At 40.1% G+C, this 23,743-nt stretch overlaps 1 protein-coding gene across 1 annotated transcript; it reads left to right on the top strand.

Moving 5' to 3' along the window:
• Positions 1 to 12,235: 12,235 nt before the first annotated feature.
• On the top strand, positions 12,236 to 17,258 carry LOC104105025 (CDPK-related kinase 5). The gene is made up of 11 exons (XM_009613255.4): positions 12,236 to 13,082; positions 14,227 to 14,357; positions 14,600 to 14,641; positions 14,756 to 14,864; positions 15,250 to 15,328; positions 15,464 to 15,760; positions 15,843 to 15,955; positions 16,078 to 16,185; positions 16,269 to 16,331; positions 16,430 to 16,597; positions 16,750 to 17,258. Exons 1-11 carry the CDS (start codon positions 12,525 to 12,527, stop codon positions 16,888 to 16,890), a joined length of 1,809 nt encoding a protein of 602 aa, XP_009611550.1. The 5' UTR covers positions 12,236 to 12,524; the 3' UTR covers positions 16,891 to 17,258.
• The last annotated feature ends 6,485 nt before the right edge of the window (positions 17,259 to 23,743 follow it).

The raw sequence follows: 23,743 nt of genomic DNA, 5'->3' as shown, positions 1-23,743 counted from the left end.
CTGCATCGCCCTAAGACAGGAAGTCGTGAACATGCTTCATCAAGGACACCTCAAAGAATTGTTGAGCGACCGAGGAAGGACAAACTTTGCCCGAGGACGCAAACAACACCAGGGACCGCCGAAACCACCCTCACCGACTCGCACCATTCAAATGATCATCGGGGGCAGCGGCGACGTTTCAATCAACAACGTAAAATTTGCCATAACCCACAAGCTCAAACGGTCAATTACTCATAAACGGTACGACGAACTAGAAGAAAGTATCATCTTCGATAAGTCAGATACCCATGGTTTGGTTTTCCCTCACTATGATTCCCTTGTTATAACTTTATGAATATTAGATACAGATGTAGGACGCATTATGGTGGACGATAGGAGCAGCGCATGCATTGTTCATCCTCGAGTATTTACGCAAATAAAACTCGAGGATAAGGTAGTACCGCGCTGCATCACGCTGACAGGTTTTAACAATGCAGTTGAACGAACATCCGGGGAAATCACACTCCCCGTCCTGGCCGGCGGCGTCACTCTGGAAATCACATTCCACATCATGGACCAGGATACATCGTACAAATCCGTAATAGGCCGACCTTGGATACACACCATGAGAGTCTTCCCATCCAGCTTGTACCAAGTCATCAAAATTCCAACCCCATGGGGAATATTCAGTATATGAGGAAAACAACGTGCATCTCGAGAATGTTATCGCATCGCCCAGGATTGTACATACACCCAACAAATGAAGGGCAGAGGATGCATATCAATTAACAATGTCGAGGTCGAGCTGTGATGAGAAAGCGGACGTCATCAGAGATCCCGAAACAATAGACACCATGGGATCAACCATAGAAGACCTCGACCCCGTCTAACTTGACGATAATGACCACAACAAGATAGCCTACGTCGGCCGCAAGCTTCAAGAACCAGGTAAATTCCGTCAATTCTTAACTGTTAATGCGGACTTATTTGCTTTTTCCCATGCAGACATGCCATGTATCCCAAAAGAGGTCGCCACACACAGGTTGAACGTCGATCCATTCCACCCCCCGGTGAGGCAGGTTAGGCGGAAATTCAATTCCGCAATAAACGATGCAGTCCGCGAGGAGGTCGAAATATTGTTAGAAAACGGCTCCATCAGGGAATCAAAATATCCTCAGTGGATCGCCAATGTGGTCATGGTAAAAAAAGAAGAACGGAAAGTGGCGGATGTGCGTAGACTTTACGGATTTAAACAAAACATTCCCCAAAGATTCATTCCCGCTACCCCATATCGACCAACTTGCTGACGCAACAACAGGGCACGGACTACTGAGCTTCTTAGACGCATACTCGGGCTACAACCAGATACTCATGGAGGAGGAAAATCAGGAGAATACCACCTTCATCACTCATCAAGGAACATATTGCTACATGGTAATGCCCTTCAGACTGAAAAATGTGGGGGCAACCTATCAGAGGTTGGTGACAAGAATGTTTAAAGACCAACTCGGCAAAACCATGGAGGTCTACATAGACGACATGCTGGTCAAATCCATACGGAAAGAAGATCACATCGACCACCTGAAAGAGGCCTTCGACACACTCAGTCGATACGGTATAAAACTAAACCCCGAGAAGTGTGCATTCGACATCACCTCGGGAAAATTTTGGGTTTCCTGGTATCACAAAGAGGCAATTAGGTCAATCCCGATCAAATCAAGGCCATAGAAGGAATACCAGAACACTTAACCAGTAAAAAAACAATTTCAGAGGCTAACCGGCCGCATCGCCGCACTGTCAAGATTTATCTCATGATAGTCTGATAGGTGTCATAAATTTTTCAGCGTACTCAAGAAAGATAATGGTCTTCTATAGACGTCCGAGTGTGTGCAAGCCCTAAATGAGTTAAAGGCTTATTTATCATCACCACCTTTTCTAGCCAAAGAAGAACCCGGAGAACGTCTCCTTATTTACCTCACCGTATCCAAAGTAGCAGTAAGCGTAATCCTAGTCCTAGAAGACAAAGGTGCGTAATCCCCCATATACTATATTAGCAAAACCTTAATCGATGCCGAGACGCGGTACCCCCACCTAGAAAAACTAGTGCTGGCTTTGGTCGTAGCTTCACGAAAGCTTAGGCCCTACTTCCAGTGCCACCCCATCTCGGTAGTCACAACTTTCCCCCTGAGAAGTATTTTACATAAGCCCGAGCTATCGGGAAGATTGGCTAAGTGGGCTATAGAATTGAACGAGCATGATATCACGTATCAACCATGGACTTCGATAAAATCACAAGTCATCGCCGGCTTCAGCACAAAAATAATACCTGAAGTAGAAAATGAAGTCGCCCAAGCTTCCCCGCAAATACAAGATCAATGGATTTTGTACACCGATGGCACTTCTAATGTGTTAGGGTCCGGACTGGGACTCGTACTCGAGGTCCCATAAGATGTCTGTACATGACTAATAATGAAGCCGAGTATGAGGCTGTGATTGCAGGATTAAGGCTAGTACCCAAGTACGGAGCAAGGAGGGTCATCCTACATTGTGACTCACAGCTCGTCGTCAACCAAGTCATAAGGACTTTCCAGATCAAAAAGCAAAGGCTGCAAAAGTACCAAGCCGAAATTTGCAAATTACTGCTCGAGTTTGATGAATGTCGGTTCGACCATATCTCTCGCGCACAAAACAATGAAGCCGACGGACTCGCCAAATTGGCTGTTGTCACCAAAAGGGTAACTGGCGAAGAAAACATGGTCGCCCTCTACTCGTCAATAGACCAAATTAAGGTAAGGACTATAAATCTAACTTGGGACTGGTGCAACCATATTATTTCATACTTGCAGGACGGCGTACTCCCAGATGATAAGAAAGAAGCCAAGAAACTGCGGATTTAATCAACCAGGTACAATATCATCCAGAACACCCTATACAAGTGGATGTACGACGGCCCCCTAGCAAAATGCTTAGGCCCGAATAACACTAGCCGTGTACTAGAAGAAGTCCACGAAGGCCACTGTGGTGTTCATTCAGGAAACCGAGCTCTGGTTAGATGCCTCATACGAGCAGGATACTACTGGCCCACTATGAAAAAAGAGGCCGCGGACTTCGTAAAAAGATGCGATCAATGCCAAAAATATGGCCCAATAATCCACCAAGCAGGCGAGCAACTCCATTCAGTCACTTCCCCTTGGCCTTTTATCAAGTGGGGGATGGACATCGTCGGCCCCCTCCCTGTAGGACGAGGTAACATACGCTTTCTATTTGTTTTGACTCACTATTTTTCTAAATAGGTAGAAGCAGGAGCATTCGCTCAGTTACGCGAGCAGGAAAGGATCACCTTCATATGGAAAAATATTGTGTGTCGTTTTGTCCTTCCCAAAGAGATCAACTGCGATAACGGACCCCAATTTACTGGAAAAAAGCTCGCTGAATTTTTTGAGAAGTGGCATATCAAAAAAATACTCTCCACTCCATACCACCCCGCGGGCAACGGTCAAGCAAAATCCTCCAATAAATCAATACTGGACATCATGAAGAAAAAGCTTGAGAATGCCAAGGGGCTTTGGCCAGAACTACTGCCAGAAGTGCTATGGGCATATTGTACAACACCAAAGACGAGCATAGGTGAAATGACTTACTCGTTAGTCTATGGGACTGACGCAGTAATACCAATTGAAGTTGGAGAGCCCAGTTTGAGATACTCCCATAAAAGCGGGTCGAGGAACGACGAAAGTAGAATGCATGACCTCGACGAAGCCGAGGAACGGAGAGACATGGCCTACATAAGAATGGTAGCCCAAAAATAACAGGCAGAGCGCTATTACAACAAAAAGGCCAAGATTAGACCACTCAAAGTCGGGGATACTCAAAGCCAAAACACAAGCAAGCAAAGATTCGTGAGAGGGCAAACTAGGAACAAATTGGGACGGCCCATACAAAATCATATCCACATCAGGCAAAGGGTCATTTCAACTAGAAACAATGGAAAGAAAACGACTACCAAACAACTGGAACGTCACCCACCTCAAGTACTTCAACTTTTAAGAACAATCGTGTTCCAAGTCGTACTCTTTTTCCCCCACTTGAGTTTTATCCCAATTGAGTTTTCTCAATGGGGTTTTTAACGAGGCGATGAGGAGGACACTTCAAGTCGAAATGCGTACAAGAAAAAGGAAGTTCATTGCTCAATCTCTCAACATATCTCCAGGTCGCCTAATGAAGGGACTAGGTAGACCGGGACTGGAATGCCAGCCCGAAAGATATGTAAATTTCCCCAAGTATTGAGCAGATAGACTGGGACTGGAATGCCAGACCCAAAAATATATAAGCTACTCCAAGTATTGAGCCACATGAAAAAACATTAGACCTCGTTCGAATAAAAACATTCTACCTTGTTCGAATAAAGACATTCGACCTTGTTCGAATAAAGACATTCGACCTCGTTCGAATTAAAACATTCAACCTCGTTCGAATTAGAACGACATTCAACCTCATTCAAATTTAACCATTCGACATTGCTCAAACTCGCATTCGATGTCGTTCAAATATCAACTATGGCCTATCTTCACTCGAATTAAATTTATACGACCATCGACCATCTTAGAGTTTAGGTTACGTTCGACTTCGCTTGTATTAAGTTGTTTCAAATTAAGCTGCGGCTGTGTTTTTCATTCGGTAACACATATTGTCTATAGATCACGACCACCAAGTGCGGCGTTTTGATCTCGTTTGGCGTACAAACCGAGTTGCTACAGCCTAAAACAACCAAAATGGCAAGATTAAGGAAATGAGCATATAGAACTGAACAGAAGAAATCTAGAAACTAAACAAAAATAACACTTCGTACTTAAAAACTATTCTTTACAAGGGCTAAAATAGACGCCAACAAAAATACAACGCAGGGATAACTACTCGCTACCCGACCCAACATTGCCATCTTCACCACCTCCATCAGGATATTCGTCCTTGTACCAGGCATCCTGCTCAATCCCGTATAGATCCTCATCGCCGTCACCAGTCCCCGGTGTAGCGGGGTCGTAGCCACATGTGATCCGAGCTACACGCGCCTTGGCATGAGAATCCTCAAGATCAGCCTCAGTAACTCTTCGCGCCGTCATCATATCTTTAAATATGTCTAGCTGGGCCTCAGTGTGGATCCACTTTTCATATAAATCCTGCGGGACATCGGGATACGAAGAAGTGTGGGAGGACGGTCGAGCCTACAACTGCGTCTTCTCAGCCTCAAGACCGACAATTTGATCACCAGGGTTTGAAACCTCTTTCTCTAACCCCCCGATTTGCTCATCTATCCGCTCTTCCCTGAGCATGGACGTCTCCAAATCGTTTGCCCGCTCAAACCGAAGGACGCGAATTGCATCCCCCAAAGCCTCCGCCTTTGTCAAAGCCGCCAAACGAGTTAACTCGGCCTTCTCCAAATCCGTCATCTTCTCGGCGACCTCACTACTCAACATATCGGTCCTGATCGAACATTGCTCGAGCTCAGCATGCAGAGATACCACTTGGGCTTGAAGGTCTGCGCATTCTGCCTCAACACCTTTGCTCACATCGAGCTCCTCTGCTTTGTCCCTAAGTGCCCCTTCAAGGACGCTGCACTTACTGATGACTCTCATCAGCTCATCGTCTTTCTGTTTCAACTCATCCCTGATGGCTTAGAAGTTGCTGCTCTTGCCAAATCGCCTATAGATCTCGCGATGCTTGTTACGATATTCATGGTACTTGCTCGCCATCTTCTTAAAAATGGTTTTCCACCTCTGTTCTCGGTGAGCACTCTCAATCTCCAAGATAATTGTCTGAGAAAAAAGGAAGAAAATCGGTATTATAAATAATGCGCAAAATACAAAAACCACCAGAGTTCAAAAAATTTACCCTAAGGGCGAGGCCGGCTATGCTCGACGACATGGTGGCATCATTCAGCTTCTTGCCCTCCACCTCGGAGCAAAGGGGACCTAAGGAAGGGACTACATTCACCAGTAGGTCACAATCCATGGGGACCACGATGGTACGAGTGGACCCTTCCAAACTCACTTCCACCCGAGTGAACCCCTCACTCAACGTCCGTACCTCATCGGGGTCAATATCTGAGCCCGTTTTGTAGCAGTCCTCGGCAATACCTTTACCTCTCACCGCGATCGACGAGGGAACATCAACTGGTACCGAGGATGACAGCTCACTTCTAGGTATGCTATCCCCGACCTCCGCGGACTGTCCAACAACCCCAACCTTAAGAAAGGGCGTACCTTCCACTACCCCCGTTGATAATGGAACTCCAGACGACGGACTTCCGCCACTCTCAGGTACAGAAACGGTCGGCTCATGGTCACGCCTTGTAGAGTCCACTGCTCGAACTGTACCATCACCGACATCCACCGATCTCATTTTTTGTGGATTCAATTCCTCTCCGCTCGACGATAACTCATCCACTAAATAATGCAATGGATAAGTCGATGTCCCAGATGCCGAGGCCACCGATTGATGAGCTGACCTCGCCAAAATCGGAGATCGAACAGAGGCAGACGACCTGGCAGGCTTAGACGTAATTGCAACTAAAGCAGATTCCGTTGTGGTGATCGCTTGGCGGAATGCAGGAGTAGGAGCTCTCGACCTCCTCAGACCTTTTCGTGCTAAAAAAAATCAAGATCAACCCCCACAAAGATAAATGGCGACCTACCAGAAAACTTCGAAGACGGAAATAAGCTAAATTACCAAGAAACGTGGGCCTGAACTTAGTGCGGAAAGTCGACCATTCGCGAATCCCCACTGTATGAGGATGGACTTGTCTAACCCACTCATGAATATCCTCGACCAAGGGAGGGGGCTCAGCCTCTGCTACATAAAAGGAGAAATTGAGCATAATCAAGGTCGACCAGTATAAGGTGCTACAAAGAGAAAAGGTACTTACGAGCATAGTTCGAAAGCTCACGAAACCCGTTCGCATTCGCCACCACGTCCTCAGTTTCGGACGTAGAAGTAGTTGAGCCAAAACTATTGGTTAACCTTATCATCCATTTTTACCGCAATACTTTTTCTGCCCTGGTGGCGAAGATGTAACATCGCCCCCTGAAAAAATTGGGGGCGAAGAGATGCATCAAGTGACAGTTAGTCACCTCGACCCCGGCCAACTCTGCGAACTTCGAAATCATGCGGATCGGGCACACCTGGTAGTAGTGGCAAAACTCTTCGGCCAGGGGTAGAATAAGAAGAGTATAACCTACGAAGAAGGGGTAGGTATAGAAGGCGCAGTACCTAAGGTGATGTATTTATACCACGTCACGCCCCGCTGGGATGATGTCTATGTGGGCAGGAATTTTAAATTTAGCCCTAAATTTGGCAATGGCCGCCTCTATCATCAACGACTCCAAAATTTCGGGGCCATCTTCGGGTATCTTCAAGAAATCAGACCTATCTTTTTCCTTATAGGGAAATATTTCCTCCACCGTAGGAAAGTTGTCATCTTCAACAACCATGGCCACTTCATCGTCGTGGGGAGGCATGCAAATCGCCAAGGGGCAGGATCAGGCACCCCCCCCGAATTGGTTGTATTAACCATTTTTGCTTATTCTTGTATCGAGAAAACGCAAGAGCAGAAGAGATATATGTAACAAAAGCAACAACAATGAAAGAAGAGAAGAGAGAATATTAAATGTTCGAAAAACACGAAAAATCAAGCAAAATGTCTTATATCCCTATTTATAAGAACCTGGGCACCACGATCGAGAATACAAACAGTCGATACCCCGTACGGATATCGAAACAACAGAGGCTCGAGAAATGACACAATACATCAAGAAAACGCGTCATAATGACGCGCGACACCGTGTCTGAATCGACGTAACGATACGTTATGATTTACGAAGCACCACTTTATCATCTCGCCAAGAGCATTACTACTCGACCTGCTTCCCTAAAATCTCTCAAATTACAACTAGCGAAGTCCGCTCACCGAGGACGTACGAGAGGCAGCCTCGATAATCGGAGGGCCTAACTGTATGTGTCAAAATCTGCCTAAGAGCATTTAACATGAAGCGATGTTGCCATAGGTAATTTGTCGAGGTCGACTAATAACTAATGAGATTTATGGCCGAGCAACCAGTTATGGCCGAGGTCAAGTATCAGAGAGTAGTTAACAACCAGTTCAGTAATAGAACCTTTAAGAGAATATTCCGCTAGTTATTCTTGATACTTGTATCTTTAGGGTTAATTGAGGGCCTGCTCCTATAAATAGAAAGAGGGAGATTAGATGAAGGGGATCTCTCTCTCACAAGAACTTACTTGACAAAAATACTCTTCACATCTTTTATAGCAGATCCAAGAAAGGCTTCAAAAATTCTTGTATTTATCTATTATTCTTCGTAGTCAGAAGAAGAACCGTTCTTATCCTATTTGATTTTGGATGAATCATTCCCTTTATTTACTTTAGTGCCGTTCAAAGTACTTGAATGCTAGATCTTCCTCTTCCATTATTGGTATTCACATATTGAATTTATATATGAAGTTATTAACTTATTATTATTAGCTAGACTTAACCCCAAATTAAATATATTCAATTAGTTTAGCCAAAGACAATCATTTTTTGGTCAAACAGCCACCATAGAGGATAATTATAAAATGATGAAAATGATAATAATAATGATGATAAGATATTTTTAATGACAATAATAAAGATTTCAATTAATTAGTAGAAAGTCGTTTATGACTTAAATGCCTAAGAAGGAAGAATCCAATCCATCGAAGAATTTACTGGAAAAGCTATATAATCAAGAATAAGGACGTTTGAAAGTTATTCGACCATATACTATAATTGAAAGCTAGCATCTACGCAAAAAAATTGTAGAACTTCGTTCCGGCTGTTTGATTTTTTCTGAAACTAAGCTCACGTTTGGTCATAAAATTTGGGAGTTTTTTTCAAATTTTGTTTTCTAATATCTGTTTGTTTATAGGTTTTGATCATTTTTTTTAAATTCCAAAAATAACTCTGAAGTAATTTTTGAAGTTTTTTACTCACAAAACTTACAAATTTTTTTAAAGTAAAATATATGTCCAAAAATATTTTTAACTTTCACAAATTATTTTATTGAGTTGTTGTTGTAAATTATTTTTTATCTCTTCTCCAAAAATTTATTTTTTTAAGTTTCAACTAAATTTATTTCCAAAGGGTTGCTAAAAGTACAAACCAAAATTCTAAGAAGATAGCTTCGGTTTGACGAATTTACTTTGACTTAGATTTGGTATATTGATTCTAAGGGTCCGTTTGGCCATAAAAAGTTTTTCACCTTTTTTTCATTTTTTTTTTTTACTTTTTCGGAATCACTATTTGGCTATGAAACTTCAAATTTCACTTGAAGCTGAATTTCAGAATTTTTCAAAAAATTTAAAAACTCTAAAATATTATTTTTTAAAATTTTTACTTCAAATCATTCACAAAATTTCAAAAATAGCTCCAAATTATATTTATTTCCAAACACAACTCTAATTTTCAAATGCATACTATTTTTACTTGAATTTTTTTCACCCACTTTTTCCCGGAATTTCTAAATTCTTATGTCCAAACGCCCACTAAACTTCTTTTTAAGTCAATAATACTTTTACGTGAAATTTCTAGATCTAAAACACATACTACAATTTTTAAACCGTGAAGTCGATTTTTCACGTTTCAGTTTAATTTGCTTTAGATTTTTCTGACTATTCTCAAATAGCAATTTTTTTTACTATAACTCATGACGTACGGAGTTACTATGCAGTTACTGCAAGAGGGTACCTTTTGGGTATTTGGTAAATGAATTTCAAACACAGAGGAGTAACATTTAAAGGAGCTTGTAAATTCCAAGAAATTCAAAATAAAGAAAGGCAAATAACGGGGTTCAGAAAACGAACAGTACAAAGAGTTTTGAAAACTTGGAATTTGGAATGTGAAGATTCTTTTGCTGCAAAATGCCAAAACAGAAGAATTGTCCCTTGTTCCCATTCTTTGGTTTTACCCAAATTCTAACAGACAAAATTTAAAACCTTTTCAAGACAAAATCGTTGGTTAATTTTGTCTCAATCTCATCTCACTTTTCAGTCTTTTCTCAAATTTAAATAACCCAAACATCCAACTATTTTATTGGACGAGCCATGACCTGCTAAATTGTGAAGTATCAATCCCCCAGTTATCCATTTAAACCCTACTCCCCTTAATATATGTAAAAGAGAATTATGTTTTCATTATTTACTTTCAGTAGCTCGATGCACGAGATATTTCACGTTCATGCATGATCCGAAAAAGGGGTCACACATCTTGATATAGACAGTTTATCCTAATGCAAATATTAATGATTAATTTTACGATTCGAATCCAAAATCTATAGGTCACAAGAAAGTAACTTATACTATTATGATTTTCATTATCTACTAACTAAATCATTAATAATTTCGCGTTTTAAAAAAAATCAAGTTTTCTATGATAGGAGCACCCATAAGATTTTCACGTTGAATTCAATAAGATGGCTTGAACGCTTCTAATATAAGTAGTCACTTCTTTTTTCAGTTGTTGTGAAGTATTATTACGCGATCAACAGTAAATTTTATTTAATTATGTATCGTTAATATCTTTTGTAATTGAAAAAGAAAAACTCATATGACTAGTTTTAGAATCAAAGTATTTGAAACTAATTTATGTCGATATTAAAGAAAAATGAGGAAATTAAGAGTGTGTTTGGCATGAAAAAAATATTTTTCGGAAATATTTTTTACATTTTTGGTTGGTTTAAATATTTTGAAAAATATTTTTTTTATGAACTCATTTTCCTTCAATTGGAGGAAAATATTTTCATTATAAATAGAAGGGAAAATATTTTCCAAAACTTCTTCATCAACCTTCTCCACCCTATTCCCCACTCTCACCAACCCACCCCACACCCCCACACCCACGCACCTAACCCCACCCCATGCCTACCCACCCCACTCCCTTTCTCCAAAAAGCCTTTTTTTTTCTTTTTAAATTTCAGTTCTTTTTTCCGTCGCCACCCACCCTACCCTACCCCACCCCCCGCAAAAAAAATAATTTTTTTTTTGTAATTTTAATTTTCTGTTATTTTGTTTTTCTGCACCACCCATCCCCCACCCCTACCCCGCCAAACTCCACCCCCACTACCCCCACCCCCGCACAAAAAAAGTTTATTTATTATTATTTTTTTTTTGTAATTTTTAAATTTCTGTTTTTTCTTTTTTTCTGCACCACCCACTCCATCCCGCACAAAAAAAGTTTTTTATTTACTTTTTTTTTTATAATTTCAAATTTCTGTCTTTTCGTTTTTCTGCTCACCCCCGAAAAAAATATTCTTTTTATATATTTTCAGTTTTAGTTTTTTCATCTTTCGTTTTATAGGTTCGAAATTTTACAAGTTTCAAAGTTATGAGTTCAGAGGTTTATGTGTTTGGAAGTTTACGGGGTTTAGAAATTATAAAGTTTTCGAGTTCGAAATTTTGCGATTTCGAAAGTTTAGCGGTTCGGAAGTTTATGAAATTTGTGGGTTCGGAAGGTTGTTGGTTCGAAAGTTTATGGCTTCATGTTTATTGTATCTAAATTATTTATGAATACTCTTGAGAAGTTATTTTTCTTAATTTACGTTCCAAACCCCAAAAAATGAATAAAATTACTGCTTATTTTTCAAAAAAATATTTTCTTGAAAAATATTTTTCGTTATATCAAACACACCCTAAGCTGTCTATAAAAAGAATGTTTACCTCCACATTCAAATACACTCTTCAAATGAAATTCTAATCTATAATAAGTTTAAAAGTTGTGTTCATTGATGGCGTAATATATATCATGATTGAAACTTATGGTCTAAATAATTCAAATATATGGAGTTTCTCCGATAAATACTCTCCAATAATGATAGATTGATACGAAATTTTTGAGGTCTCAAGCTTTCTGATTCTGCCAATATTCATTTGAATCGAGATTTAAACATGATTTTGAAATTTTTGACCTTCACCTTAAATAGGTTTTTGGCTTCAATTCAAACATGTTTTATGATGATTTATATGTTTATCTCATCTCATATATATATTTTTTAATGTAGAAAGAAGACCAGAAGGACAAAGGAAGCTTCTAAATATTGTAATTCGTAACTTACGCAAAAAATAGTCAAATTACTAAGTATATTAAAGCTTTTACACCACAGATACAAATAAAAATTGTATATCCTACTTTTTTTGTAATATAAAAAAGAAAGCTAAAATATTCACTTGCAACTTATTCAGACAAAAGCGAACATCGTCGTTTCCTTTTTATCGCCATCTGCAGATCCATCTTCTTCTTCTTCTTCTTCTTCTTCTTCTCTCTTACAAACAACACATTCAAAATTTCAAAGTAAAACCTCCATTAAACAAACACACAAATTTCCACTACTTTATAGTAATAATTTCGTTTTCATGCAATTCTCTTGACTTTGAACTACTCTTTTCTTTTCCCTTTGTTCTTCAAGTACATTACATTGCGTTTCTGAAGCGAAAAAAAAATAAAGCTTCAAAAATAGCCTATGGGTGCTTGCACTTCAAAACCCTCTAATTTTTCCGGCGATAACATTACCGTCGCCGGCGACGTCGCTACACTTCCGGTGAAATCTGGTCCGAACAATGAAGACGATGTTAACAGCCATCAGACGAAAAAGGACGAACCTAATGTGGGTAAAAAGTCGCCATTTTTCCCCTTCTACAGTCCAAGTCCGGCGCATTATTTATTCTCAAAGAAGTCTCCGGCTACGAATGCCAGCTCTAATTCTACTCCCATGAGGTTCTTTAAACGGCCGTTCCCTCCGCCTTCTCCGGCGAAGCACATCCGTTCTCTGTTGGCTCGGCGACACGGCACGGTGAAACCCAACGAGTCTGCAATCCCCGAAGGGAGTGAATCAGAGGTCGGAGGCGGAGGCGGCGCGGGGCTAGATAAGAGCTTTGGATTTTCGAAGAATTTTGGGAACAAGTATGAGATGGGAGAGGAAGTAGGAAGAGGGCATTTTGGGTATACTTGTAAAGCTAAGTTTAAGAAAGGTGAAGTCAAGGGACAAGAGGTTGCTGTAAAAGTCATTCCCAAATCAAAGGTTTGGCCTTCTGTTATACTCTTATTCTCTTGTTCAAGTTCGATTCAATTGCTACGTGATCTATGTGTTCCAAGTACTTGAGTAACAATGGTCAGATCTACTTTTCAAATGTCTATTCATACTACTACTTGTAAATTTTTTTGTCAAATAGGTCCATCATCTACTGTTTCCTTAGGTGGTATAGTTGATGGTTTAAGTTCAAAGCTTTGATTTTGGTATTTAAGTTTAGAGGTTGTGAAGTGATGGAAGTAGGAAGCTGATTGCAGCTTCAAGTGTAGTGGCAGACTTTATGCTATTTTTAGTTATGTTTGTTATGTCCTTGACTGTTTTAAGGAAGCTCTATTGTTTGCAGTGCACTAGAGTCTGATTTTTGTTTCTTTCCTTTTTAGAGTATGAAAGTTAATCTGTTTGATTGCCCGTAAGATGCACTAAACGAGGGATTAATTGTGAATAAATAGAATATCGAGATTTAAATTGGGTGGGGTGAAAAGAGGAAGGGCAGCGTAAGGGGAGTCAAGGAGGAGGGCTAATGCTCATGACGACTTAGAACACAGTCGCTCTTTTATCTTTTCCATAAGTAAATGGAGAGATGGAGTTAAATATGTTTTGTTTGCCTTCCACTTGTTCCAGATAACTCTAGAGGGAGAAGGATAAGTTTGCCTTCAATAAGTAAAGCAACAACAGCCGCTTTCACCACCCCTCCCTCCCTTACCAAAATCATACTTTTTGTAGAGTTTAGGGGTTCTTATTGCTGAGACATTTTCACCATGTATTTCTCTGATGAAAGCAGCAAAAAACTTCTTGAACAATGTTATCAGTTGCTCGGTCTGTATAGTCAAGGCATCTGACAGTTTGAGGGATGGACCTTTTTAACATATCAGTAGTTGTGAGTGACCACAACAGCTTGAAAAGTATTCGACAGCGTGACCACGGCAACTTGTGCGTCCAATCCAAAAAAAAGTCCTGTGGAATTTTATAGCTGTTCAGAAAAGCTGCTTTCTGCTGTTTCTAGCTTGATCTTTCTATTTTGCTTAGGTTACATAATGTGATGTATGACTATTGTTGTCCTGAATGTGCATCAGTGGATTTCTTGTTCTTTTCTGGCATTTTATCTGAAATATCTGATCCTAATTTTTTTTTCCAGATGACTACTGCAATAGCCATTGAGGATGTGAGAAGGGAGGTGAAGATATTAAGAGCTTTGACGGGACATAATAATTTAGTTAAGTTTTATGATGCATATGAAGACCCCAACAATGTCTACATAGTCATGGAGTAAGCTTTGGTCACTCAAACTCTCATCGCATTTGCATCTGTAATTTTTGATTTAGTCTCAAACTCAGCTTGAGATGTTGGTTATTTACCATGATTTCAAGTAGCATGACACTATTTTAATTCCCTCTTAGTAAATATATGGGTTTAATCATTGTATTTTGCTGTTATCAGGAGCTTGATTTGCTTATTTTCCTTATCACACTGCTCTTTAAGTACTGCTGATTAATGTCGTTAAATTTCAGGCTATGTGAAGGAGGCGAGCTTTTGGATAGAATACTCTCTAGGTTGTTCTTGCTCTTTGCTATGTTTCCATTGTTTTGGAATTTGAATCTTGTGAGTTTTGAATAGTAGCAAATCTTTTTGATGAAGTACTAACTAGGTGTCTTCTTGTCCTGCAGAGGTGGGAAGTACACAGAAGACGATGCAAAGTCTGTAATGATACAAATACTGAAAGTTGTTGCATTTTGCCATCTTCAAGGTGTGGTGCACCGGGATCTCAAACCAGAGGTAAGAGGAGCAAAATGCTAATCTATGATTGCTTAGAGAGTACAGCATTTTAGCATATCTAGTAATTTCACCTGGTGTAAGAGAAGAGGGGGAGAAAAAACTTTTTTTACTTTAATGGATATAAGTAATGTTATATTCCAATAGAACAACTTTTCAGTCAGTTGCTTAGGTTTTTTATTCATCAGGTGAAGTTAATGTTTGTTTCATCTAGTATTAGAGTAATGGATCTGCTTTGAGCTAACAAGTAACAGAGAAGCTCAAAATATCAGCTGTGGCGTTTTGCTATGGTTAATTGTATAACTTGTTAGAGAAGATGTGCTATCTGGTTCTGTAAACCTTCCTTTCTATCATACTCTTATCTAACTCAAGCTTTCTGATTGAGCAGAACTTCTTATTCACGTCTAAGGATGAAAATGCACAACTTAAAGCAATAGACTTTGGATTGTCTGATTTTGTGAAGCCAGGTTAGTCCATTACTGTGTCTCTGGAAATCCCCCTCCCCCCTCAAAAAAGAAAAAAGAGTTAAACAACTACCCCGCATAAGATTTGAGTAGCTCCACCAACCTGTTGTTTACTTGCCATGCTCGATTGCTTTGCAGATGAAAGACTTAATGATATTGTCGGTAGTGCATATTATGTAGCGCCGGAGGTTCTACATAGATCTTACAGTACAGAGGCTGATGTGTGGAGTATAGGTGTAATAGCATATATCCTGTTGTGTGGGAGCCGTCCGTTTTGGGCTCGAACAGAATCTGGAATTTTTAGAGCTGTCCTAAAAGCTGATCCAAGTTTTGACGAACAGCCTTGGCCTACATTATCTTCTGAGGCAAAAGATTTTGTGAAACGTCTGTTGAATAAAGATCCCCGGAAAAGAATGACTGCAGCTCAGGCTTTGGGTGAGTTTCTACAGTCAAGTTGGAAAAGGAGAATTCTCGTTCTTTTAATTTCTTCAAACTGCGTAACAATTCCCTCTCTCAGGTCACCCATGGATAAAGAATAGTCACAACATAGAGATGCCTTTGGATATTTTGATATTCAAACTAATGAAGGCTTACATGAGGTCCTCTGCTCTTAGAAAAGCTGCACTACGGGTGTGTATGATGCTATTGAGAAAAGTTCTCCGGTTCCCATTTTATCTTCCGACTCCAATACTACATGTAGAGTATTAGAAGTTTGTTTAATAGCTCTATCTTCCCCTGTGCACTTTTTGCAGGCTTTGTCAAAGACATTGACTGTAGATGAGCTATTTTATCTGAAGGAGCAGTTTGCACTGCTGGAACCAAACAAAAATGGCACCATAAGTTTCGATAACGTTAAAACGGTTTGTATTTTTTAGAAAAAATGAATGATATAATTGTTTCTAGTATTTCGCAAGTTGTTGCTGACCTTCTGTGATCTTATCAGGCCCTGATGAAACATGCAACAGATGCTATGAAGGAAGCTCGTATGCATGATTTTCTTGCATCGGTAGATTTTGAAACCCATTGACTTCAGTTTCTAACTTATATAGTCTTGCTCTGGGTTTTAACTATGATGCTTAACTCTCCTTTTCCTTCTCATGGCAGCTTAATGCACTGCAATACAGGAGGATGGATTTTGAGGAATTCTGTGCTGCTGCATTAAGTGTTCATCAGCTTGAGGCTCTTGACCGATGGGAACAACATGCACGTTGTGCCTATGAAATTTTTGAGAAGGAAGGCAATAGGGCTATTATGATAGAAGAATTAGCTTCGGTAATTATGATTGTTCATTTCTGTTCTGAATACTGTTCGCCACATCTTTGTCTCTTACGTAACAATCTTTCTTTTTATCTTTTCGGAGGAGGGGAGTGTATAAGTAATTGGTAAGGAATCTAACTGAACTTAATTTGAACCTGGCATTCCAGGAACTTGGTCTTAGCCCTTCTGTTCCAGTCCATGCTGTTCTACATGACTGGCTTAGGCATACTGATGGAAAGCTCAGTTTTCTTGGTTTTGCAAAGTTGTTGCATGGAGTGTCCAGCCGCTCAATTACAAAAGTTCAATGAGTTTTTTGGTTCACTCACGTTCTCATTCTATTGCTGATGCCATTGTTGGCAAACAAATGAGCAGTGAAGAAATGATGAAGATCAACTTCTGTCCCTCGTTCTGGATCTTCATAGACCTTAATTTCTCAGGACAAGTGTGAGATTCCACAGAGTGATTTTCAAGAAGAGGATTAGAGTTTTGGCCATGTGTTATCAGAGCAATGGCACCCTGCATATAGAGTTCTTACTGTAAAGCTGTAGTTAATTTCTGTTTGATTGCAGGTGAGAGCTCCTCTCAGCTGGTTTGACAGTTTGCGGACACACACAAGATGTTGTAAGTTGTTGGACATCGCTAATGTCTACTATTGGCTTGTATAATGTTGTCTACATCTCTTTCTTGTTGAGAAGTTCCACCACTTTTCTTGCTTCTCAACTAAATTGGAGAAAGGAAAAATCTGTGAGAGAGCAAGGGAGTTAATTGTTGTTATAACAACAACAACAAACTCAGTATAGTCCCACAAGCGGGGTCTGGGGAGGGTAGTGTGTATGCAGATCTTACCCCTGCCTTCCGATAGACCTCGGCTCAAGGAAAGATGAAAAGAAAGCAAGGGAGTTAATTGTTGTTAGTTAGAAAATAGCTGTAGACTTAGAAATGCAACATTAGCTTGGATGATCTTATAAGCCATGGTATTGCACAATGGACTATTTTTCTTGATCAACTGTCTTCACATTGATGATCAGAAGGAATTGGCCTTTAAAGTACAGACAATATCTGCTTTCCTTAATTTAAATGGTGGTCCACCAGCCAAAAGTTAGAAAAACAATTCTACCTGTCCCATTGTTTACACTCTTCTGGCGATCTTTATTTAAGTAGCGAAGTGCAACATAATATTGGATAAGTAGACAAGCATATTTATTACATATAATTTGGTAATTGGCTTGTCACACGTAATACATTGCGTGAAATGTTGAAGCTTCTAACTGTTTTTAGTCTGGTACTTTAATTATATTAACTTTTCAAAAAATGTATTATTGAGTTTTTATTTTTTATTTGTTTGTATAGGAGAAGTATACTTACGATACTTTTGTTGCACCAAAAAAAAAAGATACTTACATACGACCAGCAGATGAATAGTTGCACTCTTAATTACTCTCTCCGGTCCACTTTAATTGATTTTTTTGATGAAAATAGTATGGACTACTCAGTTTTCGGACTAGTAATTAAAAAATAGTCAGCGTTTGTAAAGTCATTAAAAAATAGCTACTATTTTGCTGCGACACGGAAGTTTCAGCATAATATACTGGATATTGGTGCATGTGTATGAACTTTTAACATATTATGCTGGATCAGTATATTATACTGGAAGTCCAGTATATTATGCTGGAAGTTCACATGTAAAAAATTCGAACTCCAGTATATTATGCCGGAATATTTTCTGGATTTTGAACAGTGTTTTCATTTAAATTTATTTTTACATGAAAAATAGCTAAATTTCGATTACTTTTGAAATTGTGACTATTGTTCATTTACCACTTGTAAATTTGGCTATTTTTGAATTTCACCTGGTTTTTTTGGCTTTTTTTGTAGTCCACAATATTTGATTTTTTTAAATATCAAGGGGGGAATTAACATCTTTTTTTTTCAAAGTTGCCTTTGGAGTAACGAGGCTAGGCGTATTTGTTATACTTTAATGAACAAATTAAGGTTAATATGATCAATTTTATTGTTAATTAATACTAAATAGTGGATTCCTTAATATGTGTGAAAACAACAAAAAAATCAACTAAAGTGGACCGGAGGAAGTTTCCTCCTTTCCAATTAATTTAAACTTATTTGACTTGACATCGGGTTTAAGAAAGAGATATAGACTTTTAAAACTTGTTGCCCCAAATAATTTTTTGGTTATAGTTCTTTTGAAACTTGTAGTGTTAAACTTAAGTATTTTCGTAGCTATAAAAGCTTTTCATTAAACATATTATTAAAAGTTTAAGTTAAATTATTTTTAAATTTAAAAAGAACTCATTCTTTTTGGATTAAATTAAGAAGAAAATAAATTCATATCAAGTGGCTAAAGTAGGAAGAAGAACATATAATTTGGATAGGTACATCATTCTTTAATGAAAGTTGAGCCTAGAACTGCTAGTCATAAGATCTTTGCACCTCCACCTCGAGCCCCCGACTACTAGATTAATGCTTTATTGAAACTGTGATGGCCCGATAGGTCATCTTATGTTTTAGAATCTAATTCTGCGCTTTGAAGCCTTAAATACCTCATTTTACCCTTTCTCGATTTGCGTGCGTAGTCCGGGTATTTTTTCGGAAAGCTTTTATGTTAAAAACTAAGAAAATATGAAATTTTTGCCTTAAAATCCATTTGAGTTGACTTCGGTCAACGTTTTGAGCAAACGGATCCGGATTCATGTTTTGACGGTCCCGGTAGGTCCGTATCGTGATTTGGGAATTGGGCGTATGCCCGGAGTCGAATTCGAAAGTCCCTAACTCAAGTTATCGCACTTTGTTGAAATTTGAAAGTTAAAGGCTTAATGACTTTGAAATGTTTGACCAATGTTTGACTTTATTGATATCGGGTCCGTATTTTAATTTCGGAACCCGGTATAGGTCCAATACTACATTTATGACTTATCTATCAAATTTGGTGTGAAACGAAGTTGGTTTGACCTGATTTGGACGTCCGGTTGTTAATATAGCAATTCTAAAGTTTCTTGAAAATTTCATTTGATTTTGGTGTCCGATTCATAGTTCGAGGTGTTATTTTGACGATTTGATCGCGCGGGCAAGTTTGTATGATGTTTCTAGACTTGTGTGTATGTTTGGTTTGGAGCCCCGAGGGCTCGGGTGAATTTCGGATGGGCTACAGAGTGGTTTGGACTTAGCAAACTCAGCTGGTTCTACAATTTCTGGTAACTGGTGTCTGATCTCGCAATTGCGAGATCAATGTTCGCATTTGTAAACATTCCCCAATCCTGACAGGCTCGCATTTGCGAAGAGTACATGGGTCAGCATGAGTTCGCATTTGCGATCAAGAGGTCGCAATTGCGGGGAAGCCACAGTTCGCATTTGCGAAGTGGGGCTGGGGCAGGCTTGGTCACATTTGCGATCAATTTGATCGCAAATGCGGAAGATCAACGTTCGCATTTGCGAACAAGTCATCGCAAATGCGATGAAAGCAGAGATGGGAGGACTTCGCTTTTGCGACTGTTTCTTCGCATTTGCGAGGCTCGCATTTGCTAACCCTAGGTCGCAAATGCGACATGTACAACTGATCAAAATGGTACTTAGACGGAATTTTGGTTCATTCTCTCAAATTTTCAAAACAAGAGACCCTATAGGCGATTATTCAAAGAACCTTTTCCCCCAAATCATTGGTAAGTGATTTTAATCTTTCACTATATTTTTTAAGATTTCAACCAAAAATCTTGTATTTACATGGTGAAAATTGGGGGGTTTTGTGTAGAATTAGAGATTTTCGTAAAATGGGGATTTAAACCTCAAATTGAGGTTGAATTCCAAAACAAATTACATAACCAGGCTCATGAGTGAATGTGTGTTCATATTTTGTGACTTTTACCCGATTCTGAGACGTGGGCCTACGGAGGCTTTTTGGGGCGATTTTCTAACTTCTTGCTTTAGTTTTGATTTCATTAATTAGATTAGTTCTTATAGTTATATTTATAGTATGTAATTGAATCTTGCTAGATTTGGGACATTCGGAGTCGGATATTCGTGGAAAAGGCATTGTTACCGATTAGTTGAGCTTGGTTCGAAGTAAGTGGCTTGCCTAACCTTGTGAGGAGGGGGGGGGAGGGAAATCCCCTTAGGATTTGGTACTATTGTGATTTGTCAGCGCCGTGTACGTACACATGCTATTTGTTGTAAAACCCGATTTATTTTACTGAGTAGCAATATATTTTTCCTTTAATTTGAGTTATACCGTTTAAATGAGTATTAGTATGTTTTCATTCTTAATTGATTTATTCCAATATGTGTAGTTATCTTGTTTAGTCTAATATCGCATGTCTACGTGCTTTAACTGCTTATTTGAACTCTGTGAAGCATGCCTAGTTGATTTCCTGCTTTTCCTTGTTCTTTATCAGTATAACTATAGAAATCTTGCTGTTAACTGTTGTATTTATCGGTTTGAGTTGTGTGTTTACTTTTGAGACTACAAGGCGGTTTCCTCGAAAGTTTTCCCTGCACATTTACTTTTAAGACTACGAGGCGGTGCCTCGGAAGTTCTTCTTGCATATTTACTTTTGAGACTACGAGGCGGTATCTCGGGAGCTCTCCTTGTATATTTACTTTTGAGAGTACGAGGCAGTACCTCGGGAGTTCTCCTTGTATATTTATTTTGGGACTACGAGATGGTGTATCGGGAGTTCCCCTGCTGCTTACCCCTGCGTTACTGTTGCCTTGTGTTTCCTTTTGTTAAATTCTAGTCTTTTATTATACTATATATTCTCCTGCTCTATTTATTATTTACTAGTAGCCCTGACCTGACCTCGTCACTACTCGACCGAGGTTAGGCTTGGCACTTACTAGGTACCATTGTGGTATACTCATGCTACTCTTCTGCACCTATTTTCGTGTGCAGATCCAGGTTCATTATACTAGCCTCGCTATTAGTTGTGCAATTGATGTTGTTCTGGAGACTTCAAGGTACATCTGTTCGCGTCCGCACTTCTTTTATTAGACTCTGGTGTATAGAGATACTAGTTTCCTTCTGTACCTTGTGACTTATGATGTTTCGAATTTTGGAAAGACTGTGTATTTATAGAGTATTAGTTATTGTACATACCGAGCGACATTGTTACTAGTTATTCAGTTATCCACTGATGTTAGTTGCCAAGTTTTACTTTCGTTTTGTTATTTTCCGCAATTCGTTAAGCTTACCTAATCATAGAGACTAGGTGCCGTCACGATATTATACGAAGAGAGTTTGGGTCGTGACAAGTTGGTATCAGTGCCCTAGGTTCATATGTGTCGTGAGTCACAAGCCGGTTTATTAGAGTCTCGTGGATCGGTACAGAGACATCTGTATTTATCTTTGAGAGGCTATGGAACTGTTAGGAAAAAAAACTATACTTCTTTGATTCCTTGTCGTGCGAAATTTGTTGACATCAAAAAAATTCTAAACTTCTGTATTCTATTCTTTTTCACAGATGGTGAGGACCCGTATGAGCTGCTACAGAGGATCCCCCAGTAGCTCCAGCTGGAGGGCAGGCACCTGCGGTACCTGTTGCTCCACCAGTCCTCCAGGGGACTCTAGCCCAATTTCTGAGCATGTTCAGCACCTTAGCTCAGGCTGGACTGATTCCACTTGCACCTGCCACATCTCAGGCCAGGGGAGGAGCACACACTCCTGTCGCCGGTACTCCAGAGCAGCGAGTTTAGGTTGATCAGGTTCCTGAGATTTTACCGATGCAGCCAGTAGCCCCAGCTCATCCCGAGGTTAGGGCAGCGGTTTCTGAGGCGGAGCAGCTCAGACTTGCGAAGTACAAGAAGTACCACCCTCCTACCTTCAGTGGATTGCGTCAGAGGATGCCCAGGGTTTTCTGGAGGAGTGTCACCGTATTCTCCGTACTATGAGCGTAGCAGAGTCGAGTGGGGTTTCTTTTACTGCATTCCAGCTTAGAGGAGCAGACTATCAGTGGTGGCGTGCTTATGAGTTGAGTAGTCCGGGTGAGGCAACTTCACTTACATGGACTCGGTTCTTGGACATTTTCTTGAGGGAGTATGTTCCCTAGAGTCTAAGAGACGCATGGCGCACGGAGTTTGAGTAGTTGCACCAGGGTGCTATGACTGTGTTAGAGTATGCAGTTCTCTTTAGTGATTTGGCCCGACATGCACCGGCCTTGGTTGCCACAGTTCGAGAGAGGGTTCGTCGGTTTATTGAGGGACTCCACCCCAATATCAAGATTAGTATGGTCAGGGAGCTGGAGATGGATATTCCTTACCAACAATGTGATTATTGTTAGGAGATTGGAGGGCATGCTCGCTCGGGATAGAGAGAAGAGGGAGGCCAAGGTGTTTCGAGAGTCTGGCACTTACAGTGGTACTCGTGCCCCAACTGCAGTTCGCCATGGTAGGGGTTATGTGAGTCTCCCCGTTCATTCATCTCTTCCATACGCCAATGGTATTCCAGCCCCTTCGAGGCCCATGAGCCTTATTATGCACCGCTAGTGTTTAGTGTGCCTCCTGCATGGGGTGCTTTTAGCGATCAGTCCAGCAAACCTAGCCCGAGCCAGTCACAGTAGCCATGCTCTCCGAAAGCTTTTTTTGAGTGTGGCGACACCCGCCATATGGTGAGGGATTGTCCCAGACTTAGGAGGGGTGAACCTTCATAGACTTTCAGCCACCGCGTGCTCCACCGGGTCCTCAGGCTATGATTCCAGCACCAGCTACCGCCCCACCTGCTTAGCCAGCTCGAGATGGAGGTCGAGGAGGTCGAGGTCGCCCTAGAGGGGGAGGCCAGGCCAAGTATTATGCCCTTCCGGCTCGTTCAGAGGCAGTTGCTTCCGACTCTGTCATTACAGGTATTGTTCCGGTCTGTCATAGAGATGCGTCAGTTTTATTTGATCCAGGCTCCACTTATTCCTATATGTCCTCTTATTTTGCCCCGTATTTGGGCATATCTCGTGATTCCTTGAGTTTCCCTGTTTATATGTCTACTCTTGTGGGAAATTCTCTTATTGTGGACCGCGTGTATCGGTCGTGTTTGATTGGTTTTAGTAGTTTTGAGACCAGAGCCGATTTATTATTGTTCAATATGGTAGACTTTGATGTTATCTTGGGCATGGACTAGTTGTCGCCCCATTATGCTATTATTGATTGTCACGCTAAGACCGTGACACT

This window comes from Nicotiana tomentosiformis, chromosome 2, assembly GCF_000390325.3.
Source record: "Nicotiana tomentosiformis chromosome 2, ASM39032v3, whole genome shotgun sequence".
In the NCBI taxonomy this organism is placed as follows: domain Eukaryota; kingdom Viridiplantae; phylum Streptophyta; class Magnoliopsida; order Solanales; family Solanaceae; genus Nicotiana; species Nicotiana tomentosiformis.
Note: the sequence above shows the minus strand (reverse complement) of the source record. Positions and strands in the feature narration are given on the sequence as shown.